This window comes from Panthera onca, chromosome C2 (assembly GCF_046562875.1).
Source record: "Panthera onca isolate mPanOnc1 chromosome C2, mPanOnc1 haplotype 2, whole genome shotgun sequence".
Classification (NCBI taxonomy): Eukaryota; Metazoa; Chordata; class Mammalia; order Carnivora; family Felidae; genus Panthera; species Panthera onca.
Genome location: NC_138347.1, coordinates 67451959 through 67466142, shown reverse-complemented (window position 1 = coordinate 67466142; position 14184 = coordinate 67451959). Strand labels below are relative to the sequence as shown.

General features: G+C 36.6%; 2 protein-coding genes across 13 annotated transcripts in view; one reads left to right on the top strand and one right to left on the bottom strand.

The window, feature by feature from the left end:
* EAF2 (ELL associated factor 2) overlaps positions 1-10605 on the bottom strand; it is a 39572-nt gene extending 28967 nt beyond the window's left edge. For 2 of the 4 annotated variants that reach the window (XM_060639843.3, XM_060639842.3), the window contains exons 1-2: positions 10379-10605; positions 2044-2138 (exon numbers count right to left, since the gene is read on the bottom strand). In XM_060639843.3, coding sequence (XP_060495826.1) covers positions 2044-2138; positions 10379-10487 — 204 coding nt within the window. In that variant the 5' untranslated portion in view covers positions 10488-10605. Of the gene's footprint in view, positions 1-2043; positions 2139-10378 lie in introns of those variants that run through there. The other 2 variants (XM_078453060.2, XM_078453059.2) reach the window with 2 other exon arrangements.
* An 80-nt stretch (positions 10606-10685) lies between these two features.
* The window catches only part of IQCB1 (IQ motif containing B1), a 64006-nt gene continuing 60507 nt past the window's right edge, over positions 10686-14184 (top strand). Inside the window, exons 1-2 of one of the 9 annotated variants that reach the window (XM_060639835.3) lie at positions 10686-10753; positions 11264-11346. The gene's annotated coding sequence lies outside the window, so the exon portion shown is untranslated. The other 8 variants (XM_060639838.3, XM_060639832.3, XM_060639840.3 and 5 more) reach the window with 8 other exon arrangements.

Here is a 14184-nt window from a genome sequence, read left to right as displayed (position 1 = left end):
TTTCTTTGCTGTTAAAGAAATTTACCATTTGAAGCCTTGAAAGCTTCTTTCTATAATTGTCATTCTTTTAAGAGACATTTCAATTTTTAAATTATTTTTAATTTATTATTATTATTTTTTTTATTTTAGAGAGAGAGAGAGAGAGACCATGTCAGTGGGGGAAAAGGGCAGCGGGAGAGAGAGAATCCTAAGCAGGCTTCACACTCAGCACAGACCCTGACACAGGGCTCGATTCCATGACGGGGGAATCATGACCTGAGCCAAAATCAAGAATTAGATGCTCAACTGACTAAGCCAACCAGGCACCCCAACAATTGAGATCATAACACGTGGTGGATGGTAACTCTTAATTGAAGGATAGGGGTGATTGAGAAAAGTTTATTAATAAATGTAAAAATCCCCATCTGCTTGCAGTAGAAAAGCAGTGCGGGGGTGGGGGGGTGTGCCTGGGTGGCTCGGCTCAGGTCATGATCTCACAGTTTGTGGGTCTGAGCCCCAGCTGTCTCTGTGCTGACAGCTTGGAGCCTGGAGCCTGCTTCAGATTCTGTGTATGTTTTTCTCTCTCTGCCCCTCTCCTGTGCTTTCTCTCTCTCTCTCAGGAATAAACATTAAAAAATTATAAAAAATAATTTTGACTGATAAAAATAAGAAAAAGATAGACGACTAGGGGATAGAGAACTTGCTTGCTCTACCTCTAATCATGACAAATAATGTCATAAATGCATATAAGAGAATGTAGATGAACTAGCACAAAACCATTTCCATTAAAAAATTACACAAAGACAAAAATCTCAGTCTGTGCTTTCTCTATATGTTAAAATAAAATGTTACAGTCTTTGTGTTCTCTGAGTATAGGTCAAGTTGGTATAAAAGAAAAAAAGAAACAAACTTAAGTTGAATGCTAAGAAATTTCTAACTCAAAGATTGAGAAAACTAGACCATACAACAAATAATTTGTATATCTGTGTAAACAGTATTTCACAGTGTTACTTGGAAACATCTGGAAATTTTTTAAATAGACAAAACTTTGGTTAAAGACCTAGAGTCTTTCTTCTCCGACTCATTCCCCCAAATTATTGATAAAATCACTCTAAAAGCACAAACCCAATCATGTTACTACTCTGCTTAAAAGCCTCTAAAGGCTCTCTAATACCTATGGGATAAAGTCTAAATTCTACATTAGAACTTACATTAATTCATTTATTCCACAAACTTCTTGTTTCTTTCTCTATCAGAGCCATTCACATAACATCCCTTCTACCTAGGATAGTCTACTCCCTTTCTGCCTGATGAAATTCTACCTACCTTTTAAGATTCAGCTCAAATAGCATGTGCTTTGTGAAGCCTTTCAAGATTCTACCAGGCAGAATATTTGATTCCACATATGTGCTTGCACAGAATTTTGTACATGCTCTAATGTATAGCATTAGACATTTGTATGTCTTTCTGCTATAGCAGATTAAGACTAAAAGGCAGGGGATATGTTCTTATTCCTAGTTCAGAGTACAAAATCTGGCTTATAATAATAATTTAATAGGTATATGTTTAGACCTCCAATTGTTTCAAATCATCTGATGTGATAGTTCTTAAAACTTATTAAATGGATCAAAGGTTTTTTGTTTTTTAAGTATTTTAAGGGGTGCCTGGGTGGCTCAGTCAGTTAAGCGTCTGACTCTTGATTTCGGCTCAGGTCATGATCTCACTCTCATGAGATGGAGCCCAGTGTTGGGCTCTGTGTTGGGCTCTGTGCTGCGTGTAGAGCCTACTTAAGATTCTCTCTCTCTTCCTCCCCCTCTACCCCATCCCTACTTGTGCTCACTCTCTAAAAAAAAAAAAAAAAAAAGAATAAATAAAGTATTTTAAGACTATTTTGCCTGAAATAGCTTAAAATAAGTGTTTGACTTTTTTTTTTTTTTTTTTTGCTTTGGTATATTTGTTAATTACTTTAACTATCACTACATGAATTGTGCAGTTATTTTCATTTAAATTTAGTAAAAATACTGCAAAAGGACCCTTTAAGTCCAAATATATGGAAGTACTCACTTCTATATTTGGCAGAGTTATTGTCACCTGTTCACCTTTGCCGACTTCAAGCTCTCCTTCACAAGAAGTGTCAATGGAAGCAGGTTTGAAGTCATCTAAAAATAGAAACAGATATGGATTTTTATAAGATGGAACAATACCTGGGTACCTGGATATCAAAGGGGTGCCTGTGTGGCTTAGTCAATTAAGCATCCGACTTTGGCCCGGGTCATGATCTCATGGTTTGAGTTTGAGTCCTACATCTGGCTCTGTGCTGACAACGCAGAGACTGCTTTGGATTCTGTCCCCCTCTCTCTCTCTGCCCCTTCCCCACTCATGCTTCCCTCCCTCTCTCTCTCAAAAATAAATAAATAAATAAATAAACATTTAAAAAAGTGTGAGCATGTTTCAGAGTGATAAATCATTTTTTAATAGCCAGTAATTAAAATGGTTTAGGAGAGTCTTCATATTACAAATAAAATCCAAACCAGTTTGGAGATATCTATATCTATATCTATATCTATATCTATATCTATATCTATATCTGTATATCTATATATATATCTAGATAGGTATATATCTATATACCTAGATATACCTATCTAGATAGGTATATACTTATCTAGATATATAGATATATATAAGTAGATATACCTATCTAGATATATAGATATATAGATATATAGAGATATAGATATAGATAGATATATATAACTCTGAGAAAAAAAGAAATAGCTGAACTCTACAACAGTATTCCTTAAACCATGTTCCCTCTGGATCCTGTTTAGACTGCAACCTAGACTAAGATGTTCCACTGCTAAAAACTACATAATGTCAGTGTTTTCACAATTTGCTAAAAACTTATATTAGTAGAATGCTTTCAATTTTCAGTCTTTTTCTCCCATAATTTTTCTTAAACCACCTTGGGTGCCTACTATCACTTGCCTGCTGTTCTAGCAGAATACAAAATTAATGAATATGTGGAAAATACACATTCATTGGAAAACTTAAGAAAAAGCAATCACTGAATTTAAAAGTTTGAGTTTTTTATGGATATATTTGCCACTAAAGGATACATAAATGTAATCAAATCTGCAACTTCAGAATACTTAAAATAGAATTTCATTTTGAGTTAAATCATAATTCAAATGATGTTATTAAAATATATTACCCAGAAGAAATTTAGGGTGCTCAGATATTTCACATGCTGAACAAGTTTAAAACCTCTAAGATATGAAAGCCATTTAAAAATAATTCATATCAATACATATTAAGGACTGATAATTCTGATACAGAATTCCCCCAGTTATATACATTTTTCCCAGGTTAACTCTTTATTAAAATATAGCATACACGCAAACTAGAATGTGAATCATAAGCTTGATGAATTTTCACAAAGTGGCACGAATGTAATCAGCAACCAGATCAAGAAATAGAACATTAGCCTCTGAGAGGCCTCTCCCAATTACCCCTACCCCAAGAGACTGATCTTTATATTAACAGGGAAGTACCCCCAAATGTCTAAATCCAAAGTACTGAACATTTATTAGAATTTAGAGAACTATAATAGGTAGGTCTTGTGAAAGGAGAATCTTCTAGTGCTCATCAAATGATCTGCTGTCTATAAACAAAAGCTGGCCGCTGCTTCTCAATGACAATTATAATGGCTAACATTTATAAGGAACACTTCCTGCCAGGCACCTTGTTAGCACTTCATATTTAATTCTTTAACAACTCTATGAAAAGAAATGAAATCCACTCTTATGTTCCTTAAGCACATATGAGTATAAACAATTCACACTAAGTATTCTTTATAGCATGGTTTACTCTTCATGTTGCTTTAATTCAGAACTGAAAACATGCAATAAGTATCTCTCAAATCTTGATGCCTATTTCCAGATTTTAAGAAACAGATTAAAAATACACAGACAATATGAAAAACATGAAAGAATTTGATTTACAATAGTAGTACCATTGAGGATAAAGATTAGACTGAAAATAAATTGGGAAGTTTGTTAGTAGCAGTAAGGTAATGACAAAGATAAAAAATAATTAAGGTGTTAAGTTTTAGATGCTTGAAAGAAGTTCTAGGGAAATAAGTATTAGTTAATATCAATTAATGAAAAGACAACAATACTAAAGAAAAAAAATCAGAACTGAGCTTGAGTATCATGGAAATAAAGAAAGTAGAAAGCAGAAGACAGAAATAGCCAAGAGAATAAACAAAGATACAAAACAAAAACAATAACAGCAATAACTTATGTGTTAATTACTTTATTTTAAATTTTTTCTTAATTACTTTTATCTCGTAGCCTTACGAACATTCTCTAAAGTTGTGAATACTCCTATGTTACAGATACAGCAAATGAGGGTAGAAGAAATCGAGTCCCTCACCCAAGATCATGCAGTTAATATTTGCTAAGGCCAGAATAAGGAACTATCAAATTTAGCTAGATGAAAAAGATAAGAGGTTGACCAACAATGAATATCAGTCTTATTGATATCAACATTAATGGAGAAAGAAAACAAGTTCAATTTGAGCTAGTAAATACCATTTGTTATCCTAAAGTGAGAACTTCATTTTATAAGGATGTATACATAATAAATGAAGTAACTTCCACTTAAAGTATTTTACTATAAGTAATTTATCATCATGGCCTATGGGATACCCACAGTAACAGACTTTGTTGGTTTTAAAATGTCCTCAACTTCCTAATTTTAACTATATTTAAGGTTTTGCTCATCAGTGTAAATACTCATATAAACATTCCTCAATCTTCATCACTCACATCTAATCACTATGTCTTCTTCCATAATATCTTTCAGAACCATCTCCTATTCCATCTCCTATTCTTGCTGAAGTCAAACTAGTTTTCAATCAACAGAAAGCTACAGCTTGACCATCTGCTTTTCTGTTTTTGCTCTTAGAATGTGAATCCTATTTCAAAGTCCCCTCTTCCCTAAAGTAGTCACTATGTGGGGCCCTTTCTCTACTCTCCAAAATCTCAAGTTTTTTGGTCTTCTTCTATAGCATTTACCTACCACTCATCAAAACCTAACATAAACTTCTTGGTATTATTTACCTGTTTCTGTATATGCCCTACTGGACTGTAATTAAAAAAAATTTTTTTAATGTTTATCTATTTTTGAGAGAGAGAAAGTGCGAGTGGGGGAGGTGCAGAGAGAGGGAGACACAGAATCCAAAGCAGGCTCCAGGCTCTGAGCTGTCAGCACAGAGCCTGATGCGGGGCTCGAACTCACAGACTGGACTGTGAGATCATGACCTGAGCCAAAGTCAGACGCTTAACCGACTAAGCCACCCAGGCACCCCAGAACTGTAATTTTTTAAAACATAATGCTTCATACTTTAATTCCTCCTGAGTTATGGCTCCTAGCATAGTGCCTTTAATATAATGGGCACATATGAGATCTTTGTAATTGACCCTGGTTCATATGTTTATCCCTCTCTGAACCAACTCCAAACTTATTTTTAAGTATAAACTTATTTCAGCTAAATTATGTGCAAAAGACTTGTTTTCTAATTGTCTCCTAAGGATCAGATAAATCTGTATTTCAAGACTCTCATTTCTTTAAGGTAGATACTGCCATATTTGTTTTGTACTTTTCACTAGCACATTTCTGTTCTCATAGAGGGCACTCATTACTTAATATTTGACAATAAAGGAATCTCTATGATAAAGAGTTAACAGAAATGACATCCTAGAGTAAAGCCAGGGTCTTTTGATGTCCCATATTTTTCTGACAGTGACACAGAGGACAATATTGGGAGACCTGTCGCTTAACTACAGTTAAATAATGCTTTAGAGGAGAAGCCAGAAAGGTAATTCAAGGCAGTGAAGCAGATCAGTGGGGAACCACAGTGACCTAGAGAATGAATAAGCCCAATCTCAAGAAGACAACCACAACTTGGATCCAGCCAACTCCTGTCAAGAGGAATATGGGTTTGGTGAGGCCAGGTTATCTTCTGATTTTTTAAAGAGAAGCTGGTAATCCAGATTTCTGTATAAAAGATCTTGATTTTTACATATTTACAACTAGTTTATGCTAAAACAATAACTGTGTGGGTCAAACAAAGCATCTCTAAAGTCAAACTCAGCCAACAGGTTGTTAATCTATAACCTCTGTTTTAGTGTTTAAAACTGATTATTTTTCTTTGTAACATATCATCACTTTAGATCTTCACAACAATTCTTTGAATTGATTATTCTCACCCACATTTTACTAATGGGAAACTCTGCTAAAGTAATGAAGCCAGTTAAAAATCAAATCAGGAACTCAAGCCACAAACTCTATCCACTCATCTAGCCTCTTTGCCTTATTATATATCCACAGTTCTTTTTTTTTTTTTTAATTGTTTAACGTTTATTTATTTTTGAGACAGAGACAGAGCATGAATGGGGAGGGTCAGAGAGAGAAGGAGACACAGAATCCGAAGCAGGCTCCAGGCTCCGTGCTGTCAGCACAAAGCCCGACGCGGGGCTCGAACCCACAGACCGCGGGATCATGACCCGAGCCGAAGCCGGATGCTCAACCGACTGAGCCACCTAGGCGCCCCATATGTGTCCAGAGTTCTTAACTTTTGTGTGTGTTGGCAGGGGAGCGGGGGTTGTTAGGAGAGGAGGAATAGTCATAAGTCCCTATGGGAATCTGATGAAAATTATAGACCAGCCATAAATCCTCTCTACAGAAAAAATGTATATAGGAACATACATATCAAATACTGTATAATTTCAAGAGATTCACAAGTCTCTGAAGCCTTTCTATAGATGTCTATAATATGAGACAACTATAAGAGATAGTAATATACCCAAAATATCTATAGCTTTATTCAATGATAAGCATGAACTCATAATCAATAAATCTATCAAAACTATTCTGAACCTATTTACATTTCTAATTATTTTACTGTTAGAATTAATAAGTTCTACTTTTTATTACTTGTTATATTAATTAGTATTGCCTTTTATTTACTTTCAAACAAGTTTTTTTTAAGAATACAACTTTTAAGTTTCAATGGATTAAGTATAGTTCTAGAATTACAGAATTTGTTAAGTAATCTCATGTTTTCTATATGTTTCCAAATATCAAATGTATTTTCTAGGTTGCTATGATTCCAGACTACATAGTTTATTTCTTTCAGTTCTCCTTGGTTTGGAAACCTCACCACCAATTTTACCATTTATTTATTCACTGTGGATATCCTTCTTCTATGTTATTTTTTTCAGGTTTACAGTACAATTACTTGTATTACATATAGAGGAGAGAAACATTTCCTACTCTGTATTAATACTTTTTCAATCAATGTTGATCACTTTTCTGATTATTTTGGCTGTAGTGTCACATAATGTCAATATCTTCAAAAAAGAATCACAATTACTATCATAAATTTACTTCCTCGTATTTGAACTAATTCAACTAACTTGAAAACCCATATCCTTTCCAATATACCACATTTATCAGAAAAAATTAATTGTAAATATAATTTTAATCCAATTTCTCATTAATGTACTTTCTAATGTTTGCTCACACCAAAGCTTAACAACCACTTTTGTGGGAGTGGCTCTACATGAAGGCTCAATCTTCCTCACTGACCATGAGTTCATCAATTACTGTCAAGCAAAAAGTGGTATCATTTACTAACTTTGGAATTTCAATGTTTATTACCTTATATAGATAGAAATTGTAAAATTAGCACTAGCCCAAATTCAAAATTTATTCTAGTGGGTCCTGTTACTCAAACTCTTCCACCCAGTGAAGTATCTGCTGCTAAACATTGAGCTTATCACTTACAGAACATCCCATGTCTTCCCTACCACATGCCAGACTATCTTTGTGTTAGGTTTTATTGCCAAGCCTTGATAAATGCTTTTTGAAACTCTAAGTAAATGACATTCATTGGCACTCCTCATACACACATGAATATACCCCTTCAAGGATAATGGTAACTATTATTTATTCTCTATGCACCAAAGACTGTGCCAGGTTGTTTATGCAATCTTATTTAATCCTTACCATTTATATATTAGAAAATGAAGGCTGAAAGTTTAGAGAATGTTCCAAAAGGTACATTACTTATTTGGTAGTGGAGGCCAGAATTCGCAACCTGTTTTGTTAAAAATATTAGGCAGGCATAATTACCCCTGTACATAAACGTAGAATATTACTTTCTCCCAGATTACACTGACTTGAGTGTTTGTTATAAATTAGGTCCACTTGCCCTGTATAAAAGTAAGATTTCTTGTTCTATAGTTTCCATCCCTTACTCTGAGTCATTAAGAGTGAGGATCATAAGGTAGATGAAACTGTCCTCAAGGATAATGATTGGTTTTATTCAAATAAATCTAGAAAGATTCTGCCTGCTTCAACAAGAAAAAAACTAAGGCCAAAAACTTTTCTAATATCTTCCACAGCACTAAGCGTGTATTCAAATATCTGGGTTTATTGTGATGGTTATTCCTATGGTTGTTTTGTCTTTTTTTTTTTTTTTTTTTCATTCTTATAGCCAGATCAACTGATTCTCTGACTCGAAAGGCACAATTCCAGCATGGTGAGAACTTTTATAAATGAAAAGCTTTGAAGCACCTGCAGAGAGCCTTTCAAAAGCTGTATTTTATCCTCTTTGTGATTCATGCCCTTAAAAGAGTATATCCAAATTATGCAAAAATTTATTCTTAAGCAAATCTTTATAATTAAACCTTATGATTTGAAAAATCACTAAAAGGCTACTTTAAACCTGAGAAAGAAGAGGAGAGAGGAGGTACTATTTGCAAGAAAGGCATGGAGAAACCAGGTTATCAGCTTTATCACACTTTTGGAAAATGGAAGTGAAGGAGAGAAACTGCACAGCTAGCACTAGCTGTCTCACTGTGGGTAACCTTGGACGACAGAGAACCGCAAAGCAGAAAAAAGGACACTGTTGAAGATCTGTTGACAAATATTTCCCCTGTTTATTCTACCAACTGGATGTTAATTTTGCTTAACAAAACACTTTCATAAAATGTAAATATATTCTTGGAGAGTTAAACCCATTGATCTTTATACCTTTACCCTGGGTTACTTTAATTAGATCATCTACAACTTAATCAAACTTCTGGAGAATGTTGAGGGTTTTTTTTTTTTTTTTAATGTTTATTTTTGAGAGAGAGAGAGTGCAAGCAGGGGAAGGATGGAGAGAAAGAGGGACAGAGGATCCAAAGCTGGCTCTGTGCTGACAGCAGCAACCCTGAGAGATGGGGTTGAAATCATGAACCCAGAGATGATGACCTGAGCCGAAGTCCAACATTCAACCGAGTCACCAAGGTGTCTCAAGAAAGTTGAGTTTTAATGGGGTGTTTTGATTGAAACATGGAAAATCTCAGAGCAAAAACCATGAAGATCTCTGGACAGTCTAAGAACACGATAAGTGAGAAAGGTGGAATGATGACACACTAAAGAAGAACAGGACAGGGGAAAGGAAGTGAAAAAATAGCTACTTTACAATTTTGCCACAGAAAAATAAGAGGTTATGATTCAAAGATCTCAAAGTTTCCTTTCCGCTCTATAATTCTGAGGGTTATTATGCAAAGAATGAAATGTTTTACATACCAAATTATAATATGCTATATTTTCCTTCCTGGAATCTATACCATCCAACTATTAAAGCAAAAGAGATCCTTTTTCTACCTGAACATTACAGAGTGTAATTTACCAGAACTACTTCCAGAGGACAACCAAAAGGAAATCAAAAGGAGAGATCATAGGGAAGTAAATACCTTTCTAAAAAAGAAATGCATAACACACCCTCCAAGACTTTGATAATCAGTATTTGATAGGTGAACGAAATCAGGGGTCCAAAAGAGCTACAGATTACTGGAATGGTTTAGAATACCTATCCAGGAACACACTAAACAAGAACTCTCATCAGTCAGCGACAGAAAAAGTGAAGAAGGGAAGGAATATTTCCCTACCAGCCTCAAGGTACTACCTTCACCCTGCATAATTGTTCGGCCCTTTGCATCCTTCCATCTGTCACCTAACTACCTTCCTATCACCTCTGCATTATACACCAGTCACGTCGTCTCCACAGTCACCCCTGCGGATCTCCTCCACAAAGTTTCCCTTTCTGCTTGTTGGTCTCACTTGAATCTCTCTGCCCAGGGTTTACAACCGACACCTGCTCAACTCTGGCTTCTTCCACGAAACCCCTAGGACTCCAGGCAGGACAGCGGTTAGCTCCGGTCACCCCATTCTCCAGCAGAGTAAGGAGGTTTGTGGGATCACAATTCCGAGAAGTTTAATGTCTCCACGTCCCCATCCCCAGAGGTCCCCCTTTCTCCCGGGGATCGTCCTCACTCACAGCGTACAGTGTGGAAGGCGCAGCGCGGCTTCTTCTCGAAACTCTCGCCTAACTTGAGAACCCGCTCGCGATGATCGATGCGCGAGGGTCCCGCAGCTCCATTCATCATTATCCCCTGGCTCTGACTTTACCTCCGCCACCTGCGCTCACTGTCATCTGCCACCTCATCCTGAAGCAGCTGCACTTGCTGAGGCCGGGGCAGCCACCAGACTCCGCCCCGTGCCCGACGCGCGCGGCCCCCCAGAAGCCTCTCGCGTGCTGATTGGCTGCGTGGAGAAGGGCGCCCCGCCCCCTAGCTCCGAGGATCCTGGTCCCGCCTCCAGATCCCTTCCCGCGTTGCGACGCAAGCCGCCTGGGAAAGGCCGCGCAGCTGAGGTGCGTGGTGGGAGGTGGGTCCTTCGGAGGAAGAACGCGAAGACTGGGTGAGGTAACCTGCCTGAGGTGGCGACTGGGGAGAGTGAGAGTCCCGGGTGCTGGGAGGCCTGGTGGGGTTCTGGGCCAAGTATCCCGGTGCTTAGGAGTTCCTAACGGGAGTATCTGTGCCTTTTCTGTGGAGATGTCTAGTGGAAACTGAGGCCCGGGGAGGGGCGGAAGCGGGGCACAAGGCCTGGTGTTTTGCCCCAAGGCCTGGTAGCGCGGAAGCTGGGTCTAGAATCCGAAATGAAGGAGCCTGCGACCTCAGACCTTGAACTTGCCTGGAGGCGACGCCGTTACCTGGGCAGTCAACTCCTGATTTCTGTTCCAGAGGAAGTTCTCGGGAGTATTAGGATCGAGACGGGATGAAGAGGATGGGGGGAAAAGATTACAAGTTAGAAATCACGGTGTTTAGGATCAGTTGCAACGAGATTGCATTCGGTAGCCTTCTTTTATTTACTTCCTTCACAGTGATCTTTGGAGGCAGTAAACGGCACGACCAGGAAGACGAAATTCCCAAAAGATCAAGGTCAGAGTTCGTGCTGTGCAACAGGGTAATAGCATTAATAATTCAAAAATACTTGTTTTTGTTTTTTTTTTTTTGTCCTGTCAAAAGTTCATGAGTTTAATGGTAAAGATGAGGGAAGTGTTATATTAGAAGAGAAGCACCCAAGAGAGAGTTTACAGATGGTTGCCATAACGGGTGGTTGTTTTTCAGGGTAAGTATGTAATCAAACTCTACCCCGTTGCTTAACCTATACCGTAGCCAAATTTGTCAATTTATTGTTCTAGGCAAGTAGGTGAATGTGTTTCCCTAAACCTATCTGCTTGTGTAAATTCTTTTATAAAGTGTATTCAGACTGTTTGGTGTGGTAATTAAGTGCTTCAGGTTCTGGAGCCAGAATTTTTGGGTTTGAACCCTAGTTTCATACTTTACAGTGTGACTTCATGCAAACTAAAGTATACTCATCGTTAAAATTAGGGGTGGGGGGAATGATACTGCTTATTCCTTAGAGTTGTTAAGAGGGTTAAATGAATTAATACATGAATGGATTTAAAACAATTCACAGCACATAAAGCTCTCCAAATGGTTATTGTTATTGAAGTATAACTCTATTATCTGGCAACATTTTAGAAACATCCTTGGTTTCTGCTTTCTTTTCTAAATCTTGAATTATTCTAGAAAGTAGGAATTTTGTTTACTGGTAAGAAAACTGGTTCAGAGAAGTCCAGTCCTCTGACTCTCTGGTCTGTTTTCTTATCATCTGTGTCGTCTATTTGGCACTTAAAATATTTTATATAATTATTTTACATATACGTATGTGTGTGTGTACTTTTCTTTCCCAGCCGACACATGAACAGGGACTCTGTCCTGTATAAAATGTTTGTGATCTATGTATCTAACATAGTGCTCTACACACGTTTGGTGATGATGATGTTTCAGTGATCTTTTATTATGTTAGCCAGAGTGCAACAACAGTGCTTTAAGCCTATTTTACATGAAAAAGATTCCAATTAGAAATCTGAGGTTTCCATAATCCTAATAAAGAGAAAAGCAGAGTCAAGAAATTGACTTTTGGAGTGCCCAAAGTTTGTGCATTCATTCATTCTTTCAACATATGTTTATTAAATACTTACCAGGTATGGGCAAAGGCATTAGTCTAGTCTCTGGGAATATGGTAGTGAACAAGAGAGATAAGAAGGCAGCCACCAAGGATGGTCTGAGCTTTGCTGTCATGAAACTTACCTTCTAGTGTGAATTTTCACCAAACGTATTAAAATGAACCAGGTTGTACGAGTCCAGGAATAAAGAAAAAACCAAAAAAACCTAACCAAACAGGTTAATGAACTAAATAGAGTTGGAAAATACCCCAAGTGACATTTCACATTGCTTTGTTTAGGTCTACTGATGACATATTACCTCAGGAATTTATAACAGCTGTATGCATTTGTTCTTTTCCACAAATCTATATCCTCATCTAACTTAAAAAATATTGTTATATTTCTGTCTTACACCATTCACAAATAACTTAAATGTGTATTGAATATATAAAGATATAAGTAAATGAAGATCTAACTAAAACAAACCCATAAACGCACCAGAAAAAAGTTGAGACTATATTTTATTTATTTATTTATTTTTAAATTTTTATTTAATTTATTTTTTTAATTTACATCCAAGTTAGCATATAGTGCAACAATGATTTCAGGAGTAGATTCCTTAATGCCCCTTACCCATTTAGCCCGCCTCCCCTCCCACAACCCCTCCAGTAACCCTCTATTCTCCATATTTAAGAGTCTAAGAGACTGTATTTCAACTCTTAGGGTTAAGGAGGACCCTTCTAAGAATGATACCAAAGTAGAAGTCATAGAGGAAAAGATTGTTATATTCGACTACGTGAAAATTGTGAAACTGTGGTGAAGACACCATAATGAAACTTAAAAAAAATAAATGACATAAATTGTTTACACCTAGTATAAAAGGTAAAGGTTCATATCCATATATGAAAAGCTGAAAGCTTCTACAAAAGAATAATCCAGTAGGAAAATTGTTGAAGGATATGAATAGAAAATATATTAAAGAAGAAATAACCAGTGAACATGAAATGTGCCTAACTTGTCTAATAATCAAAGCAATACAAATTAAAGATGATATCATTTTCCATCTAGTAGACTGGTAGAAATGTATAAGATAGCAGTATGTATCAGTGAGGGCATAGTAAAAAGAACACCGTCATATGTTGTTAGAGGAAGTATAATTTGAAACACATATTTCAAAGGTACCATCTAATCAAAATTTAAAAAATTTATATCCTGCCAGCCAGCCATCTGACTTCAAGGGAAATTCATCCTGCAAGATACTAGCATGAGTGCATAAAGATGTGTACATTCATAGTCATTGCAGCATTGCTGGTAATAGCATACTCTGAATGACCTCCAGTAGAGGGAATGGTTTAAATATATTTTGATGCACTCTTACAAAGGAAGATAGCATAATGCAACCATTGGAAAGAGTGAGATAACTATCCACTCTCTTGGGAAGTAGCATGCCTACTGTGTGACAGGAGTGACACCAGGAGTTGTGCTGGACTTTCTTTGAAATATTTTCAGAAAATTTATATTTTAATGATTTATATTTTACCTAAAAAGGATGACATTTCGATGCTTATTTTATGGCCAACTCCCCAATATAAAGGGCAGTTTTGGTGCCAATTTTGAAGAATAATACCTAAAAATAAGTGAGTTAAAAGTATGTCATTTGTGTTTTTTATTATTTTACATGGAAGGGAATATAATGAACATTGTATCTAAAACCACAGACTTTGGAGTCAGACTGATCTGGATTTGAATACGGACTCCACCAGATGCTGGTGGAACCATGATAGGTTCCT